This window comes from Melitaea cinxia, chromosome 4 (assembly GCF_905220565.1).
Source record: "Melitaea cinxia chromosome 4, ilMelCinx1.1, whole genome shotgun sequence".
Classification (NCBI taxonomy): Eukaryota; Metazoa; Arthropoda; class Insecta; order Lepidoptera; family Nymphalidae; genus Melitaea; species Melitaea cinxia.
Genome location: NC_059397.1, coordinates 12,864,368 through 12,883,106, shown reverse-complemented (window position 1 = coordinate 12,883,106; position 18,739 = coordinate 12,864,368). Strand labels below are relative to the sequence as shown.

The window sequence follows — 18,739 nt, the reverse complement described above, 5'->3', positions numbered from 1 at the left end:
GGTTTCCCTTGATTTCTCTGGGATCCCATCATCAGATCCTAGTTTCCATAACATGGTACCACACTTATGATATCTACTTTCCAACAAAAAAAGAATTATCAAAATCGATTCATAAACGACGAAGATATATACGGTCGAATTGAGTAACCTCCTCCTTTTTTGAAGTCTGTTAACCCTTAACTGGTATCGTGGGGGCCGCGCGGCCCCACGCATGACGTTTTCTTGGCTTTCTAATAAACTAAGTATTGTGAGCAGCTGCCATTTTAAGTATTCTCTTTTCGTCATTATTCGCGGTGGGTGCCGAACGTTCAGCGCAGTATCACTTACTAGGACCCAGGTATGCACGTGTTGGGGTCCGCGCGGCCCCCACAATACCAGTTACGTAAGTTTTTTTAGGCCAAAACTTCATAAATAATAATTAAGAGATATACGCACAATATACATCTGCTGATCTTTTTTTTTAAAGTCACTTATTCCATAATTCCATAAAATAATCGAGTCAAGGAAAAATATGGTTCAGCTTAAGATTGTGGGCACAGTGGGACCGTTGTATCCCTGCATACAGGAGATAGATAATATAGTAAATTGAAAAGGTTTTATTTTTATTTTCTTGTACCATTAGCTCACTTCTTTTAAAATCCCAATATAAACATTATTTTTTAATTTTAGTTAGTAAACAAATATTTATATTGTCTGAACAGAAATTAAAAAAAATCGTGGCTAATAGTTATTTCTACAACTTAATTAAAAAACTACAATAAAATAATAAAACTATAGCAGTTGTCTATCTATTTATTTTCAAAGATACATCTTTTCTATAACACAACAATTTAATTATTATTATTCTACATAAGTTACTAGGCTTCGTCTTTCTTACCGAAGGGATTCATTTTTGACAGCCAAGATGTTGTCGTCCTGAAAACATAGAAAGCAAAGCAATATAAGTTTTACAGCTTTGATATTTATGTCATTATTTACTACATAAGTAGGTTCTGAATTTAAATTTCCTAAATATACTATTTTTCACTGCATTACACAACTATTTTATAAATTCATACTTGAATGAATATGCTGTGGTTTTCAAAATATAATTCAGAGTCATGTGTACAAGAATATGTACAAGAGTACAAGAATGTAATAGAGTTAAACTATGCATACACGCAACTCCTGAATGTCTCACTTTGCTGTAAGCAAAAAAACACTAAAATGTATAAGAACACATTTTTAAGGCAGATTATTTAAGGATTCACTTGGTTCCTTCATTTAATAAAAAATAATCGTGTACTATACTTCATTTAGTAGTTTTGCCACCTTTTAGACAAAGCAATGCAACTCACGATATATCATCAGCAGGAGACTTGTCAGCATCTATATTGGCAGCTTTTAACTTCTCTACCAAATTTTTCCTATAAAGACTCTTCAACGGCAAGGGCTTATTGGCAGCTTCCTTCATTTTGGCTACTTTGCTGAGAGCCTCGTACCAAGTTAGCCCATACCACTCGATTTCCTCGGGCGTGTACTTAAAAAATAATTAATATTTAGTTTTGAAGGGTTTTTTGTTTTAATTTAGTAATCTATAAACCTTTTAAATACAACTTACGGAAGATAAATAGGTCTTATATTCTTCATAAACTTCCTTTTGTTTTGAAGGATCATGAGCATATCTCGGGCAACCGTTCATCAATTCAATAAGTATTTGTTTTTTTAACTTCAAAGCTAACATCGATACCAAGTCGCAAGCTGGTGTTTTAAGCAGATAGTGGTCGAAGCCATAATGATCATTTATAAGTTTTATGGTTCTATCGGTTACAGTAACGGATAAGTGTGTATTAAGGATTTCTGACTTTACAACAGTTCTCTTAAGGACGGGTACCCAATAGTGAGGAACTCTACGACGGCGTGGGTCTCGCTTTTGAAAACCTAAAGATAATTTTTATTTATTAAATTCAAAAATACAACATTTAAACTTAAAATAAATGTTATTAAAACTTGATAAAAATGAAAGTTAAATTTTTCTTGGTAAGGCTTTAGATTAAGAACTGTCGAATTATCTAAGTTCAAAATTTGACCATTTATCAGCATAATTTCTTTACAAAAAAAAATAGCTCTAACTTATCTAACTTTAAAATGACGGTTCTTAATCTAAAGCCTAGCCTTTTTCTCTTTTTTAATTCAATAGTAAAAGAATTTCTTTCACTCTTTTATTGTTATTAGATTAATCATATTTAACCTTTTACTATAGCTTCTCCACCCCAAATACCCTCATGAATTTCAGTCGGATACTTCAGAGGTATTGGGATGTTTTGGACAGGCAATGTTTCTCCAGTTAACTCGTCACGTTTCCATTTACTGTCCTGAGGGATGTAATGAACAGCAGCAGGCTTTAACACCTTCCATTCACGCCAAAACTTCTTGTAAGCAGGTGGAAGTTCGGAAGCTATGCCAATTTCGAATCGGTTTTTTTTCTTAAAGGTTTTAGACAACTGGCGCGCCGTTGCCTACATAACAAAAATGAAACGTATTGCTTTTTATTAGGTAAGGTCATTATGTTTAACAATGATAATAGTTTGTCATGATGCAACAAATATTCTTGTGAAGTGATTTTTTATTGATAATACCTGAATACGAGAAGATGCCATCTAATAGATTTTTTTTATTACAACATAAACTGAAATATTATTCGTCTTTGGCAAATTTTTCTGTAGCTTAAATACTGTCAAATATAATATTGACAGTTTAAAGGTTACTAGTGAAGTATTGTGCTCTGTGACTAGTGACTTTACAACATGTAAGGTTATTAGAATTTACGGTTTATACTTTATAAATTTATATTATACTAGCGACCCACTTCGGCTTCGCAGGGGTGCAATGCTGATACTAAATATAAAATAAACATTTGCAGTGTAAGCGTTAAAAATGTGTATATTTACGACATCACGTTATAAACCTTTAAAACTATTAGTGTTTCTCTACTATATTATGCATATATTATACATATAAACCTTCCTCTAGAATCAATCTATTTATTAAAGAAAGCCGCATCAAAATCCGTTGCGCAGTTTTAAAAATCTTAGCATTCTGACAGCGGAAAGCGACTGTTTTATATTATGAAATGATAATTCCCCTATTAATCCCCTATAATTTTTTTGTGTTATAGTAAGTATTTATTTGCTTGAATTATAATTAACATATTTTGAATTATTATAAATTAATAACAATTTTTTTTACACTTCCTATAAAACCGAAAAATAGAAATTTCTGAGATAAGAAATAACCTATACTAACGTCTGTATTTCTCATCTGTGCTGACGTGGTTAAAATTCTGCAACTATATCGAAAATGGCATGCAATAACAAGTGCTGAGTGGTGGCAATTTATTAAATATTTGCATCTAATTTGCTTAGTTTTTTTAGTTTGTTTAATAGTTTAAATACACCTATAATTGATATTATTCGTTGTTCCTGGGTGTCGTAATCGCATTCGTCGTTTTAATGTTGGCAAAAGAAATACAATGTCCGAAAGTACAAACATCAATAAAATTCCTGGGCAGGATAAAAGGCTCGATGCTTCTGACTCTGATATAGCAGCGCCAAGTGAAGTAGCTAGTGTAGCAGGAAGTGTAAAACACAGTAAGGTAAAAAATAACAAGTTTAACAACAAAAATGCGTTTAAGTGATGTCGAAATCGTTGGTGTAGTACTATCCATATTGGTCAATTTATTTTCTTATCTCAATTTTTTTATTATAGATAATATAGGTACATAATTGCTTTTTTGCATAATAAGAATTGTTTCACAATTTGTTTACTTCACTACATACTATAAATTTGACGTTATTTTTTAATATGTACACATATTTTGCTTCATTTTTTAACTTTAACAGTTAGTATAAACGATTTTAGCAATATATACAAGAGTATATCATTATATAAAATGTCGACAAAAAGATTTTAAAATGTGGTGTGGTAATTTATCATAACTTTACTCTACTCGTCCTAGTTATCCTTGTATTAAACACTTACATAATAAAATACCTTTATTATCCAATTTCAAATCCTACAATAATTGTTAATGGGATAAATATCAATTTGACATAATTTAAATTTTATTGTTATTATAGCAATCAATCTCTTCAGAAAGGCAGATTAAGTTTGAAAGAGCTCAAAAGTGCCTAGAAAATGCTGCCCTGGTATCAAAAAGGATTAAAGAACACCGCAAGGCCACTGCGGAGCTATTGGGTCGTCCATTTGGTAAACAATTTAAATCTGTATCTTCTTGCCTGTTGCTATCTGTATCTATACCTATAATAAAATCAAAATTTTCAATTCTGTATCATCTAAAAAGAGTATTATTTTTGGAGGGTGCTTGACAATGATTACTGAAGTAAAAAAGTAAGACAGTCTACCCATAATTAAGCATTAAATTTATTATTATTTAAATCTCGCTTTTAGTCCATACTACAAGCTAAGAAACTGGATACTTTTTATTGTAAAATAGCATTGTTCCATTGGTAGAGAAAATGAAATTTTAAATCATGTCGAATTATTATAGCACATAAAAAATATATTTTATGACATATTATTTTATTTACATAATACAGCAAACACATTCTATTTTTATATGACATTTTAGAAGAAGATGTCGGAGACACAGCCTCGGAAATGGCAACCACCGTAAGCGAGAAAACAGGATACTCTGTAGCAACAGAAACATCTACCACTTTGTCTGTACAAGATGCATTAAATAGTAAGCAGATATATCTGATCATATTTATTATTCTAGTATAATAGTAACAGACTTAATTGAAAATACAACATAAATTACTATTTTCTTAGTTCCTGGAATCAGTGAAAGTTTGGCAAACACTCTGAAACAAAAAGAAATACTGATGGAAAGAATTAAACAATATAAAGAAATAAGCAAGAGGCCAATGAAGAAAGTAGTTACTACTGCCAGAAAAGACTCAATAAGTAATACATTAGATGTTAAAATGGTAAGTTTAACGTTAAAGTTTAGTTTAAGTTTAAAGGTAAGTAAGGTTAACGGTAAAGTTAAAGATATTTGTTTTACATATACCTGTAACTATGATTTCATCAACATTCAATGTATATATTTTATAACATACACTTACAGAATTCTGTTCCTAAAGTAAGCAACTTAATGCTTGTAAAAGCAGACTGTTATAGCCAAATATATATACATAAAAATAAAACATAGATACAAATATTAAACCCAGACTCAGGCCAACCCACACCCCACGTAGCAGAAAGTAGGGTTAAAACAAATTGCACCAAAGATATTGCAATAAGAATATTGTTTATTAATATTTAAATTCAATATTTTTGTAATTGATATATAATTAGGACATTGTTAATGACATATTTTTTAGGCCCTGTTATTAAATGTTATTATTTATACTAAGCTAGGAGACAAGTGTTCATGGTTATTAATACTAATTTTTTTGTTCTTTAGGGTCCTGACAACACAGACACCACAAAACTTACAAATTTAATTAAAGAAAAAGATAACAATCTGAGTATAATGCAAGTTAAAATGAGAGCAATGGAAACAACAATTTTAGACTTGCAGGAAAAAATTAATGAAAAAGATCAAATAATTGAAGCCAAAAATAAAGCAACAACATTAATATCAGAAAGTTTAAGCAAAAAAGGTTTGTAAAATAATTATGTTTGCTCTCAAACAAAAAAAACCAGATTTCAATTACATTGACAAGTAATACAACATAGATAGATGAAAATATAGTCGAAGTAAATACACGTTTTCGAAGATTATTCAAAAAGAAGTCACTAGATCATAATCAAATTTTTATGAGACGACAAGACAAGCATCAGCTTTCGATTGAAACAAGAATCATCAAATTTGGTACACCCAGTGAAAAGTTATGTGGTATAAATAGGTACAATATAGGTCGATGAAAAATTAGTCAAGTTAATACGCATTATTTGGGATCCGTACGTCAGGGAAAACCAGTAGTTGTCAAGCTGGTCTAAATTGACAAAACGCACAGATGGAATTAACGAATGTATTACGCATTATTAGATATAATAATAACTCGAAAAGTATGTGTCATATCTTAATTAAATTTAAATGGAAACAATTGACACACATACTTTTATTTTAAAAAAATCATTGGAATCGGTCCACTTATCGAAAGTTCTGAGGTATCCATTAATAATTTAAAAAATACAATTGAATTAAGAACCCCCTTTTCCGAAGTTATAAAAAAATTATATTCTTCTCTATTTTTAATGTCAAATACTTTTGTAGTTCGATAAATAAAACCTTAACAATGACTTTTATTTTTTTAATGAAATTTATACATATTTTTTAGAAAGAGATACATTGGATTTACTTGAAGATACTAAACAACAGATGATAAAAATGCAAAACAAATTTATAGATATGGAAAGTGAATGGAAAGAAGAAAAGTCAAAGCTAAAGCAGGAAATTGAAGAAAAAAACGATAAAATAAAAAGTCTTGAAGAAGCTAACACAATTTTGGAAAACTCGAGATTTGATATAAGTGTTGCCCATTCTAAATTAGCAGAAGAATTAGACTTGAAAGTTAAAGAGATTAATGAATTGCAATATAAAATTAGGCAATTGGAAGATGATTCTAATAAAAAAGTTAAAGAAGATGATACAGAAAGTAAAATAGAGAAAGGCTCACTTGAAATATCAAATATGGAAGAACTCACAAAAAAAATTGAGTTACTGGAACAGATTAATTTAGAATTAAGGCAGGCAAATAAAGAGTATCAAAATCAACTTACTGCAACTCAGGAGACAAAAGCTAATATATCACCAAGTAAGAAAGGCAGTCCTCTTCCTACCCGTAAAGGAGGCAGGAATGCTGCTTCGAAACTAAAGTCACCTTGGAGTCATTTGTCTTCTGAAACTGCACAACCAGAACCAGATAAAAAAGGAAAATCTGAAAAACCAAAATCAGATATGGTAATTCAGTCTCTGAATAAAGAAATTTTGCAAAAAGAATACATACTATCAGAAAAAGATGCATTGATTACAGAATTGAAATCTACAATTGAAATGAAAGATGCAACTATTAAAGAATTACAATTATTAGTTGACTCAAAAAAAGAAAAGGTACAAATGGTTGATGTTGGTGTACTTATAGATTTGACTACTAGTACTGAAGATTTGAAAGAAACAACAAAAGAAAAATCTAATGTTACTGAAACAATATCACCAGAATTGAAAGATTTAGAAGATAAATTAAAATTGGCACAAAATCAAATTGTAACACTTAACGAGGAAATAGATGCCGGAAATAAAAATATGATAAAGGTAAAATCTAATTTTAAACTCAAAATTAAGCAAATGCAGAAAACGATTGAGAACTTTAGCAAAGTATCTGATACTAATGCAGAAATTGTGAAACTCAATGAAGTAATTCACCAACTTACTCAGAAGGTAGCAGAGTTAGAAGAGGAAAAGGGCAATCTTCAATTGCATTTAGTCGATTATGATAGTGGAAGATGTAAGTATAACTATTAAATTTAGTTTTAAGTATGTGAACAAAAAACAACTTATTTTTCATTTATCTTATGTTGTCACATTACAGTAACGGAATCTGAAATATATAAACGATTGGTCGAAACAGAAAATATGGCTGAAGCAAGACTGAAATCTATAAGTTTATTGGAAACTCAGAAATTTGATTTGGTTCAAGGTATGATTAATTTTATTTACTAAAATCAATATTTCATAGCAGTTGATATTAATATTAATATGATATGACGATACAGTCTGTAACATCCCACTTCTGGACATAAATAAATGAATATATAATAAACACCTCACACTCAACAGCCCCCACTAGGATTAACTCCTGTGTCGCAAATCCAGACACATACACAATACACAAGCACAAACCTCCAGACCACGGCAAACATCTGTATGGCTAATACAAATGTTTGCCATGTGCGTGGATCGAACCCGCAGTTGCGAGCGCAACAGCCACAAACCAGTGCTGTGGCCATTGCACCAACGCGTCGTCTAGGCTGTTGTGCCTAGGCCTCATCCTCCATATAGGAGAAGGATTGGAAACAATCATCACGCTGCTCCACTGCATATATTCCCTACTATGAGTAATGATTGCTATCAGGTGTTGTTGTTGTTGTTCACGGGCTCTTTTCCGCAACTCGACGTCTTGGGGCGCCTTTTTTGCGTGATCGGCTGGTGGGCACTATTCGAAATTAAGAAAATAATTGCTATCAGGTGTATATAATAATAACCGAAACCGACAGGTTAATGTGCTCACTGAGTCACGGTGGGGAGGCCCACAAGGACAAACAATTAAACCAGAAAAGAAGACGCGTACATAGCACATGCACCACTACACCAGAGCGGTTGTTAGTTAATTAGTAGTGTAAGTAAACTTAGCGTTTTCCTGAAGAGTGACCTAAGCGACACAGTGTCTGTCTGACACTGTCCAAATAGTCTGCAATAGACGGACTAAGGCCAATTGAGATGAAGTAAACTAATGATATTTAAATGAATATGTATGTAAACACACTCTTCAGAAGAACACGTTAAAGTCACTTCGGGTAGGACGAGGAAACTCATATTTGTCTTCAAAACTCTACGCAATGTTGTTGAGGTTCTGCACTGAATACTATTCGCTACCTCACTCTAAAAAAGTCTATTATTACGTATTGCATTACTCTTTGGGGTGGGTCAACAGAAACCCACCGCATCTTGACAAGGGCTCTAAAAGCCGTCTTATAATTAAAGTTCACATAGCCTCTTAACCTACTTACTTCCCTACCCACAAATTATATGCCGATACGAGGCTTTTGATAGTGAAGCAATTTGTTACCTTGCAAGTGCATCTACACAAATATTCTCAACTGTCCTATCCTGATCCTGATCTTCTTTCCCGAAAACGAAGATTTTAACCATGCAAAAATGAATACAGTAGACTAAAAACATTTTTTTTTAAATATTTTGTAAATTATTTTCATTATGTTTCAGAGCTTCATAGTTTGCAACAGAAGAATTTAGAAATGGAAGATAAACTAGCAGATATATCTTTACTTCAAAATGAACATGTATGCTCAGAAATGAAGTCTGTTCAATTAGAAGAGCAAATAGATCAGCTACAAGCATCTAAAAAAGAATTAGAACACATTATAGAAAATTTAAAATTGGACAAGGAACAATTAAATAGTAGCATACAGATCCTACAAGAAGGAAAGGAAGATTTAATTCAAAAGCTAGAAAATTATATTCAAGAAAATATTGAACTTACTGACAAATTAGAAAAACTCAGCGCTGAGAAAGTAAGTTCAGCTGAGTCCATTGAAATCGTGGAATCATTAACAACACAAGAAAAATTAGAGCTTGAAGAATATAACAAATCTCTAGAAACAGAAAAGAAAACTAGTGATCCTAATCCAGAAGAATATATGCCTCCAAGTCAAGAAGATAATGAAAAATTAATTGAAGAAAGTATTGAACTAAAACAAAAAATAGATTTATTTTTAAGTGAAAGGCAAGAAGTTATGGAAAAAATGAATGCTTTGACATCAGAAAATGAATCTTTAAACAAAGATATACAAGAAATGAAAGATCAATGTGATACCTTGAAAAGTAGCGTAAATGTATTAGAAGAAGAAAAGAATAAACTTATTTCACTTAATAATGAACTCAACCATCAAATAGAAGAACTTAAACACGAGAAGAGCGAAATATTAAAAGAAACTGTAGAAGTAGTCAAACCATTGAGTGTTGAGGACGTAATAGACGGTACAGCAGGAGAAATAGGTCAACAAGATGATAAAACTGCTGGAGATAAAGGATCTCGAGTAAAGTCTGTAAAACAGCTTACTAAAGAAATTCTTAAATTGAAAAATATAATAAAAGAAAGAGAAGATGAAATTGCTGATTGTCAAATGAAAATATTGTCGTTAGAAGAACAACAAGAAAAAAATAAAGAAATATTACAGAACATTGCATCAAATGAGAAACTAATTAAAAAACTTACAGACGAAAATAATCAACTGAAAAGAGAAATAGAAACCATTAGTAATGAAAACAAAGCAGAACATCATTTACATCTTACTCAAACACAAGAACTTTTGCAAAATGAGATACAAAAATTGCATCAAGAATATGCATCTGCTTTGAATACTCGTGATTCTAGGATACACGAATTAGAAAACTTACTACTAGAATATGAAAAACAAGTCAGAAATTATAGTAATACCTTACAGCAAAAGGATAAAGAAATGTCAGAATACATAAATCAAATTACTAAACTAAACGATGTTTCACAGAAATTAAAATCTACGGTTGATTTACTCGAAGATGAAAAAGCAAAGGATCAAAATTCTGAACTTATAAAATCATTGAATAAACAAATATCTCTTTATCAGAAAACTTTGTCTGATTATGAAGAAAAGCTAAGATCACTTGAAGATGAAAAAGTACAGCTACTTACTTTCAAATCAAAATTAGAAAGTAAGAGCAATAATCTTGAATTGGAACTAAAAATATTGCAGGACCAGTTAGCAGAAAAACAAGAAATTATCAAAGAATCGCAAATATTACAACAAAAACAGACAGAGGAATTGTCAGCTGTTTTGTCACAAGCTAAAGAACGTGACGAAGAAATACATGAAATAAAATTACAGTTGAGAAAAGAGTCCATAGAGAATGAAAAGTTACATAATATTGTTGTACAAAAGAGTACTGAAATTAATGAACTTACAAAGTTATATGAACACGCTAAAGAAAAATTGAATTCTGTTTCAGTAGATAAAAATGCACAAAATGAGCAATACTCAGCGATTGAGCAAAAAAATAAAGAGTTAATGGAAAAATTGAAAAAGTTCGCTATAAACATAAAGAAAAAGTCTGCACTATACATTGAGTTAGAAAATCAACTTCACGAAACCCAAAAACAACTTGAGAATAAAAATGAACAGTATGAACAGCTTTTAATACAAGTTGAAACAATACCTGCGTTACAAGAAAAGCTAAAACACGCAGAAGAAGAATTAAATCGACTGCAATCTCAAAAGATATTACTTGAGCAAAAATCGCAGGAGATTTTACATTTACAATCTCAGATTGAAACGTTACACAAGAATAGTGCTAATAATGTGGAAACAATTACCAGATTAAATGAGTCAATAAATATATTGAATAAAGATCTATATTTTGCAAGTGAAGAAAATAATAATCTTAAAGTGCAAATTGAAACTTTAAATAATAAAATTGTTGAATATGAAATTGAACAAAAGAATAACGCCAACCTTTTAACAAAAATATCATGTTTAGAAGCTGATATAAATCAGAAACAGGATAAAATTTATGATTTAACTAATCAAATTCAAAATTTTAATGAAAAATTGACCCAAGTGCAATTTGGGCATGACGCAAAGGTTCAAGAAAGTGATATGTATATTGAAAGCTTACAATCAGAAATCGACAAGTATAAGAACAGGATATATCGTCTCGAAGAAAGTATATCCGCAATGGAAAATCGGCGACAATCTTTAGAGCGGAAAGCTGATAACTTGGACACTCAATTGCACGAAAAACAAAAGGCTTACAGTGAGTACAAAGATCAAGAAGATGAATTAGTATCCCGACTTGCTATACTCATGGATAATGACAGAGTTGTCGAAAAACAGTTAGTTGAAATTGAAAGTGAAAACAAAGAATTGCACTATAAAATACAAAATATCAATGATAATTATCAAAAGTTACAAATGTCATACGCTGATTTACAAAATAACTGTGATATGTTACAAATAAGAGCTGATAAAGTTGATGCAATGGAAAGCGATATATTGAACTACCAGTCTAGTATTCGAGAATTGGAAGCTAATCTTAAAAGAATAACAAATGAACAAAATGCATTGCTAGTACAAAAGAAAAAAGATATAGAAGAATTAGAATCAGAATTTAATATACAAATCGAAAATACTTTTAAAGAAAAGAAAATATTAAGTGAAAAATATGAGAAAATCAATGAACAAGTGTCAAAATTGGAGTCAAAGCTTAATGAATATAAAAATACAATAGAAAATTTGAACATAAAAATGGCAGAGTTGGCTCATGAAAATCAACTTTTAAATGAAAAATCAACTTCAGAAAAAAAATTTACACCCGATTATACTGAACAATATATAAGTGAAATCAATAAGTTAAATTCAATACTGAATAGCAAAAACCAAGAAATTATGGACCTTGATAATAAAATACAGAATTTACAAGCAAATAATTTGACTAATATGTCAAAGATCGATAATGAGAATAAGGAAATGGTTACAAAACTTGAAGATGCTACTTTACAAATTAATAAGCTATCGAATGAAATCGAATTTTTAAAAGAAAACAATGAACAGCTAAATAATTCACTATTAGAGAAAGAAGAGCAAATTAAACAAATGATGGAGAATAAGAAACTAGTCTTCGAAATGAACATACCAAAAACAGAAGGAATGACTATTTCGTCTACGATAGAAGCAATGAATGAACCAACTACTCCTGTCATAGCCTCTCTTCAATCACAGATATTGTCTGGCCCAGAATCCCATTCGCAGACTCAAATACAAACAAAATCAGGAGAGGTACGATCTGCTGCGGATTTCTTTAATTTAAAAGAAGAAATAATTGTTCCAAGTCAATGTACGGAAGTTGACATTAAAGAAGAAAATGATCCTTTTAACTCCGAAGAAGGTTGGGGTATTGAAACTACTGAAGAATCGGATGTAATACCTGGTTCTTCACATTTACATCAACAAATTCAACAACTTAATGAAACTAACAATAAATTGAAACTAGAAATGGATACTACTAATGCTAAGTTGTTGAAAGCATTAAAGAAATTAAAGGAATTAAAAGTAACTAATGATATGCTGTCAAATGAATTACAATTGACTAAAAAAATATCACAATCCTCAATGCTTGACATGGCTATCGAAAATGAGTTATCAAGCACTGTTGAAGAATTAGAGAAAAAATTACAAGAACTTAATACGGATCTAAGTAAAGAAAAGCAAGAAAAAGAAGCCTTAAAGAAGCAAAATGAAGTGTTCAAAAACGCAAATGATAGATTATTAGAAATGAAAGAAAAATTGGATAATGAATTACAAATGTGGAAGTATAATTTCAAACAAGTTAATGACAAATTCTCTTCCTTGCAATGGGGTGGTGATGGTAAAGATTCTAATGATACAACCTCTCGAGTAAGTGGAAAAACAGAATCAAATGAAGAGTTGTTAAAATTAGAAAAAGAAAATGATGAACTGCAAACAATCATTGATAATATTAACTCTCAAAATAAAGAATTGACAGTGCAGCAGGAACGACTAAAGAATGAAATAAATCAACTAAATCAAGAATTGAATGAAAAAATAAAAATTTGCGAAAATTGCCACCAACTAAATGAACATAACAAAAAGCTACTACAAGAACAGGATCTTTTAGAAAGTGAAATAAATAACCTTAAACAACAAAGTGTAGTATGCACTAACTGTGAAAAATTTAAGTTAGAGATTCAAGAATATCAATGTAAGTATGAAAGGCTTGAAGAAAAATGTGCCATGCTTAATGAAAGTGTACAACAATGGGAAGTTAAATATAATGAAGTAATGTCTCAAAATGAACATTTAAGAAAAGCTTTTGAAGAATATAAACTCTCTGCTGCCGAGAAACAAAATGAGCAAAGTGTGCATGAACCAGATATTTTAGTGCTGGCAGAAAAGTGTAATAATTTAGAAGAACATTCTTCAAAGTTAAAAGTCCAGATAGACGAAGCAAACAAAAGAATTGGTGAGCTTGAACAAGAAAACAAAGATTTGGTTGACACGGTTGATGATTATGATAAACAAGTTAATGATCTTAATGCTAAATTACTAAATCTTAATACAGAAAATGATCAACTATTGTCAACTGTTGCCGAGCTACGTTCTTCAGTGTCAAGTGCCATGGATCAAAGAGGGTTTGAAATAGCTGAATTATGGAAACAACACTTAGCCCAAAGAGAAGTCGAATTTCAACAAATAGAGCACGATCTTAGAACACAACTAACTTCTTCTGAGGCTAAGTATGAGCAACTTCTTGAAAATGTTCAGTCATCGAGTCAAGAAGAAACAAATAAAATTGTTATGGCAGAACAAATAAGTACTCTACAGAATAAGTTACAAGAAAAAGATGAGCAACTAAAAAGCCTTCAAATCAAATATGCTGAAGTTATAAATCAACTTGACATATTGCGATCAGAAATCGAAGACGATAAAGTTATGCAAGAAAATAAAGGGCTTTTTCAACAAGAAGAATACGAAAAGATAATTGAAGAGTTAAATAAAAACAATAAAGCCCGATGTGATGAATATGAAACTACAGTTAATAATTTACGAATAGAATTAGATGCCACCAGCACCGTTAATACCAATTTAAATCAACAAATTGAAGAAATACGAAACAATTATGAAAACAAAATAGTAGATTTAAATAAGCAACTTCAATTAAAAGAAAGTGAAATTTACCAAAAAACACGTGACTTCACAATATCTTTGACACAAAGAAATGAGGAATTTGAAAACGTTCGAAAACAGTTAATTGAGTTCGAAAAGAAAGTAGAAGATTTAACATATGAAAAAGAATCTGAGTTAGCAATATTAAGATTAAAAATGCATGAAAATACTGAAAGTTTTAACAAGGTAAAAAAAGATATTGAAGATGAAAAACAGGCTATTTCTGAATCCTTAAAGGAAAAAATTGTTGAGTGTACAAATCTGAATAAACAAATAAATGATTTAAATAAAGTCTTAGAGGAATATGCAAACAAAGCACTCGAAACGCAAGCAGTTTTAGAAAGTCAAGAATTAGAAATTGTTACACTAAAAGATGAAATATCGAGTTTAGAGGAAACTTTGAGGGCAGCAAGTAGTAAAATAGAAAAACATGTAACATTTTTGTCCGATACTAAACTGGGTCCAGAAGGTGAGAGATCATCAGGAAGTGTTGATAAACAACTTTTGGATGCGGTACCGCGTGCTGAATTAGATTTGGCATTGTATATGTTGCATCAAAGAGATGTAAGATGTGAAGAACTTACAATGGAATTAACTCAATTACTAGAAGAAAGAGACACTCTACAGTTACGACTCTCTGATAGCTTAAGATCTTTTGAAAAGTTGAAGTCACGTTGTAATTCTGCAGGATTAGACCTATCGATAAGCTCGAGTCAAGAAGGAACTTCAGAATTGCCCACCTTAAGTTTTGAAAAAGAAAGTCATATTGTCGACACCCATAAAGGACAAACGTCACGCAGTAGTAGTATAAGTCTCCCTGATGGGGATAAACCAAAGTTGCAAGCCAAGTAAGTATGGTTTAAAACATCCTAAATTAAAAAATATAAAGACAGAATGTTTTCCTAAACTGTGACTATTAATTTATTAGCTAGAGATACTTTAAAAAGTTCAAAAAAAAAATCTATGAAATATTAAATGCATGCTAATCGTTTTGTCTGAATTCTAAGTTTTAAAATGGACAAAAAAAAATTTTAGGATATTTAGGATGGATATTTTAGGAATTAAAAAAAAAAAACATTTTAATTATTTTTTACAGGTTATCAGAGTTACGTAGCGTTAAACACAGTCGTGACGTGCGATTACGACAAGAGAGTGAACAGCGGCAGTTAGGCATGCGACTGTTGCATCGCGACGTCGCCAACTTACCTGCTGAGGCAGTCGAACAACTGACTCAGGCGCATCACACTCTTTGTAAGTATTTTATTTGGTAAAAAACTTCAAAACTCAAATCGTGAATCATATTTCTCACAAAAAAAAAAAAAAATACAGTCGAATTGAGAACCTCCTCCTTTTTTGGAAGTCGGTTAAAAACACTAATAAATTAAAGTAAACTAAACATTCATATTCCCGTTCTCTTCCCGTGGGTGTCGTAAGAGGCGACTAAGGGATAGCAAGGTTCCACTGCCACCTTGGAACTTAAGAAGCCGACCGATGGCGGGATAACCATCTAACCGCTGGCTTTGAAATACACAGGCCGAAGACGGGCAGCAGCGTCTTAGGTGCGACAAAGCCAGCCCTGCGGTCACCAACCCGCCTGCCCAGCGTGGTGACTATGGGCAACACAGATGAGTTCACGCATTTTTGGCGCAAACTTGTGGAGGCCTGTGTCCAGCAGTGGACTGCAATAGGCTGAAATGATGAAACATTCATATTTAATTAATTTATTTTTATGATCGACCAAATTGAAAAAAAAGAACCTCATAATCGTACGTTATACCACTAAGTTTAGAAGTGTTAGGAACATAAAGTTATTTTTTTTTTAAATAATATAAGAATTAATGTTAATTATAAGAACATCAGCAAAACAGCGCTTTTAGACGGTTAAACATGAATTACAAAAAGCAACAATAGCGGTTATATTATTAATTTGAATAATATAAATGGGGAAGTAAATTTATCAAGAGAGACGAGACAAACTGCTTAGCATTCCATGGAGTCACCGTGCGGGTGTCGGGTCCATCGTGTGGCAGAAGGAGAAACAGCAGTTCCCAGGACTTGCGACCTAGGTGTAGGTTTAAGGAGAATATGTTAGTGCAGCCTTATACACTCGTTCTAAAATAGAACTTACTGCAGTTCTCGACAGGCCAAGGTCTTTCAGAAGATTATAGAGAGATTTTGCTGGTATACCTCTCGCTCTGACTTCTACCGCGTATAAATTAACCACATAACCATTTTTATTCAGTTCGTTTGTTAGATCGTAATATTTATTTAATTTTATTGTGTGGTCTTTAGGAATGTTGGTTTCCCGCGGTACAGTGAGCTCTACTAGTATTATATGTTTAATGTGTCTAGAAAAGAGGAATATGTCAGTTCTGGATGACGAAACACTAACATCCTCTGGGATTTTATAGTGCTTGTCATACGTATCCATTAAAATAGTCCAATCAGGTGCCGTACCTATGATTGAGAAAGGCTTGCTTTTAGAGTTGACAGTTGAGCCTTTATAAAGTTAATTTGTCGTTTATTTGTGGTCAATCCTTTTTGGGCTCTAGCTACTGAAAGATTTACTGCTTCACGTATGACTTCAAGTACTATATCATGTCGATGTGAATTATATCAAGCAGCACCTTGCAACCTACCAATAAGTGCCTAGCAGTACATACAGCCTCACCACAAGTATAGCAAGATTTTTCAGAGCCTTTCCCCCATCTTACTATGTTACTTTTGGTCTGGGAAGGTCATTTGAAAGGCATTAAGATAGAATTTTAATAGGGCAGGAGACCAAGCATATAGTAAGGTGCGTCATTTCAGGGCTAACGAGATGCAGAACTCACCTTATGGTTAACGACTCACTTTATTATATACACTTATAGCAATTTGTATTGTATACACTTATAGCAATCTACTTAAATCTATGTATACATAACCCTATCTTTTTTTTTAGCACGAGACACTCAAAGCACGCCTACCGTCCTTCTAAATTGGCTACGAGGGAAGAGCACACCTAAAGTAGTGCATATGTGAACATGAGAGTAATTCATAATATAAAGTACTATAGTCAAAATGATCCATTGCTCTTTGTTTTGTCACCACAGCACTGCACACCTGAATGTTTGGAAATAAAACATACAGTTACAAATTGTGCATTTAGTCAAGCTTGTTATTGAATAACGAACAGTGTCAGTACAGGTAGTAACCTTATTTTATAATCTATGTATAATAATAATTATGTATATAAAAATGTATAGATATTTCTATTCTATTTTATACTAGTAAATATCTTTCTAATTTTATTCCAACAGTCAACTTTATTCGTGACATTTATAATAAAATTATCAGTATAGTGGATAGTTTAAAAAATGTGTTTTATTTCATTTCTTATGTTAGTGTTAAAAAATTATTTCTTACTATTCTGATACTGACACTAAAAACGAATCGTTTTTATTAAAAAAGCTTAAGTTATTCATTCCAATATAAATAAATTGAATAATTGTTTATTGAAACCGTTAATAAGAAATGTTTATCAGTCTATTTAGAATGCCTTAAAATCTTATTTGATAAAATTCCTTTAAAACACTAAGGTCAATATTTTAAATTGTTTTTTTTTTCATTACACCATCTTAAACAAGTCTACAAAGTTTTACGTGAATATGTGTTAGTAGATACAGACTTTAACTTAATGTAGGTATTTCTCATAAATAATTTGAAATAGAACTACAAATGTTGAGAAACACCCAAGCCGATCGATTCGAAAATTACATAACGAGTAGAATATAACTTCCAGAATGATAGCGTTGTTGCTTCGGTGACTGTGAGCTGTTACACAATGTATTATTAACTTGTAAAAATTTTAAATACGATATAATTTACTGTTACTCTATAGTTGAAATATAATATGATACCTGAACTGTCAGTGTATAAAAATATACGATACTAAATTATGTGCCTTTTATTTTATTGAATTATTTCTTATATTGTTATTTACTGTATTTTTGGTAACTTAAAAACTACATTTAACAATGCTATATATTATTCATTGTAAATAAATTAATCAATACATAAAGTGTTAATGCGGACATTGTATATGAAAATGTAAATTTGTTTTCCATTAAATGGTAATTATTTTAAAAGAAGTTTTATTTCATCTCGAATTAGTTGATGCGTTTCCACAGTGAAAATATTCATTCTAGACACGCATAGCGTCTTGCGT

The 18,739-nt window shown here is 31.2% G+C and overlaps 2 protein-coding genes across 2 annotated transcripts; one reads left to right on the top strand and one right to left on the bottom strand.

Moving 5' to 3' along the window:
• Nucleotides 1-776: 776 nt before the first annotated feature.
• LOC123669916 (39S ribosomal protein L28, mitochondrial) lies at nt 777-2,733 on the bottom strand. Its single transcript, XM_045603432.1, has 5 exons — nt 2,619-2,733; nt 2,231-2,498; nt 1,601-1,920; nt 1,338-1,519; nt 777-915 (listed from the first exon to the last, which is right to left on the bottom strand). Exons 1-5 carry the CDS (start codon nt 2,637-2,639, stop codon nt 858-860), a joined length of 849 nt encoding a protein of 282 aa, XP_045459388.1. The 5' UTR covers nt 2,640-2,733; the 3' UTR covers nt 777-857.
• Nucleotides 2,734-3,289: 556 nt separating this feature from the next.
• Nucleotides 3,290-18,470, top strand: LOC123670228 (protein lava lamp-like). Its single transcript, XM_045603737.1, has 10 exons — nt 3,290-3,634; nt 4,119-4,248; nt 4,631-4,744; nt 4,834-4,991; nt 5,471-5,669; nt 6,351-7,517; nt 7,602-7,709; nt 9,014-15,377; nt 15,626-15,780; nt 17,474-18,470. The coding sequence occupies exons 1-10, from the start codon at nt 3,512-3,514 to the stop codon at nt 17,551-17,553; spliced, it is 8,598 nt and encodes a 2,865-aa protein (XP_045459693.1). The 5' UTR covers nt 3,290-3,511; the 3' UTR covers nt 17,554-18,470.
• Nucleotides 18,471-18,739: the final 269 nt, after the last annotated feature.

Bases quoted from the DNA above. Each gene is read 5' to 3' on its own strand.
- LOC123669916 (XM_045603432.1), bottom strand. From the start codon at position 2,639: ATGGCATCTTCTCGTATTCAG. The intron at 1,921-2,230 runs GTTAAATATGAT...AATTATCTTTAG, and splicing joins TGGAGAAGCTATAGTAAAAG to GTTTTCAAAAGCGAGACCCA. The intron at 916-1,337 runs GTGAGTTGCATT...CTATGTTTTCAG, and splicing joins TCTCCTGCTGATGATATATC to GACGACAACATCTTGGCTGT.
- LOC123670228 (XM_045603737.1), top strand. From the start codon at position 3,512: ATGTCCGAAAGTACAAACATCAATAAAATTCCTGGGCAGGATAAAAGG. The intron at 4,745-4,833 runs GTAAGCAGATAT...CTATTTTCTTAG, and splicing joins TGTACAAGATGCATTAAATA to TTCCTGGAATCAGTGAAAGT. The intron at 7,710-9,013 runs GTATGATTAATT...ATTATGTTTCAG, and splicing joins GAAATTTGATTTGGTTCAAG to AGCTTCATAGTTTGCAACAG.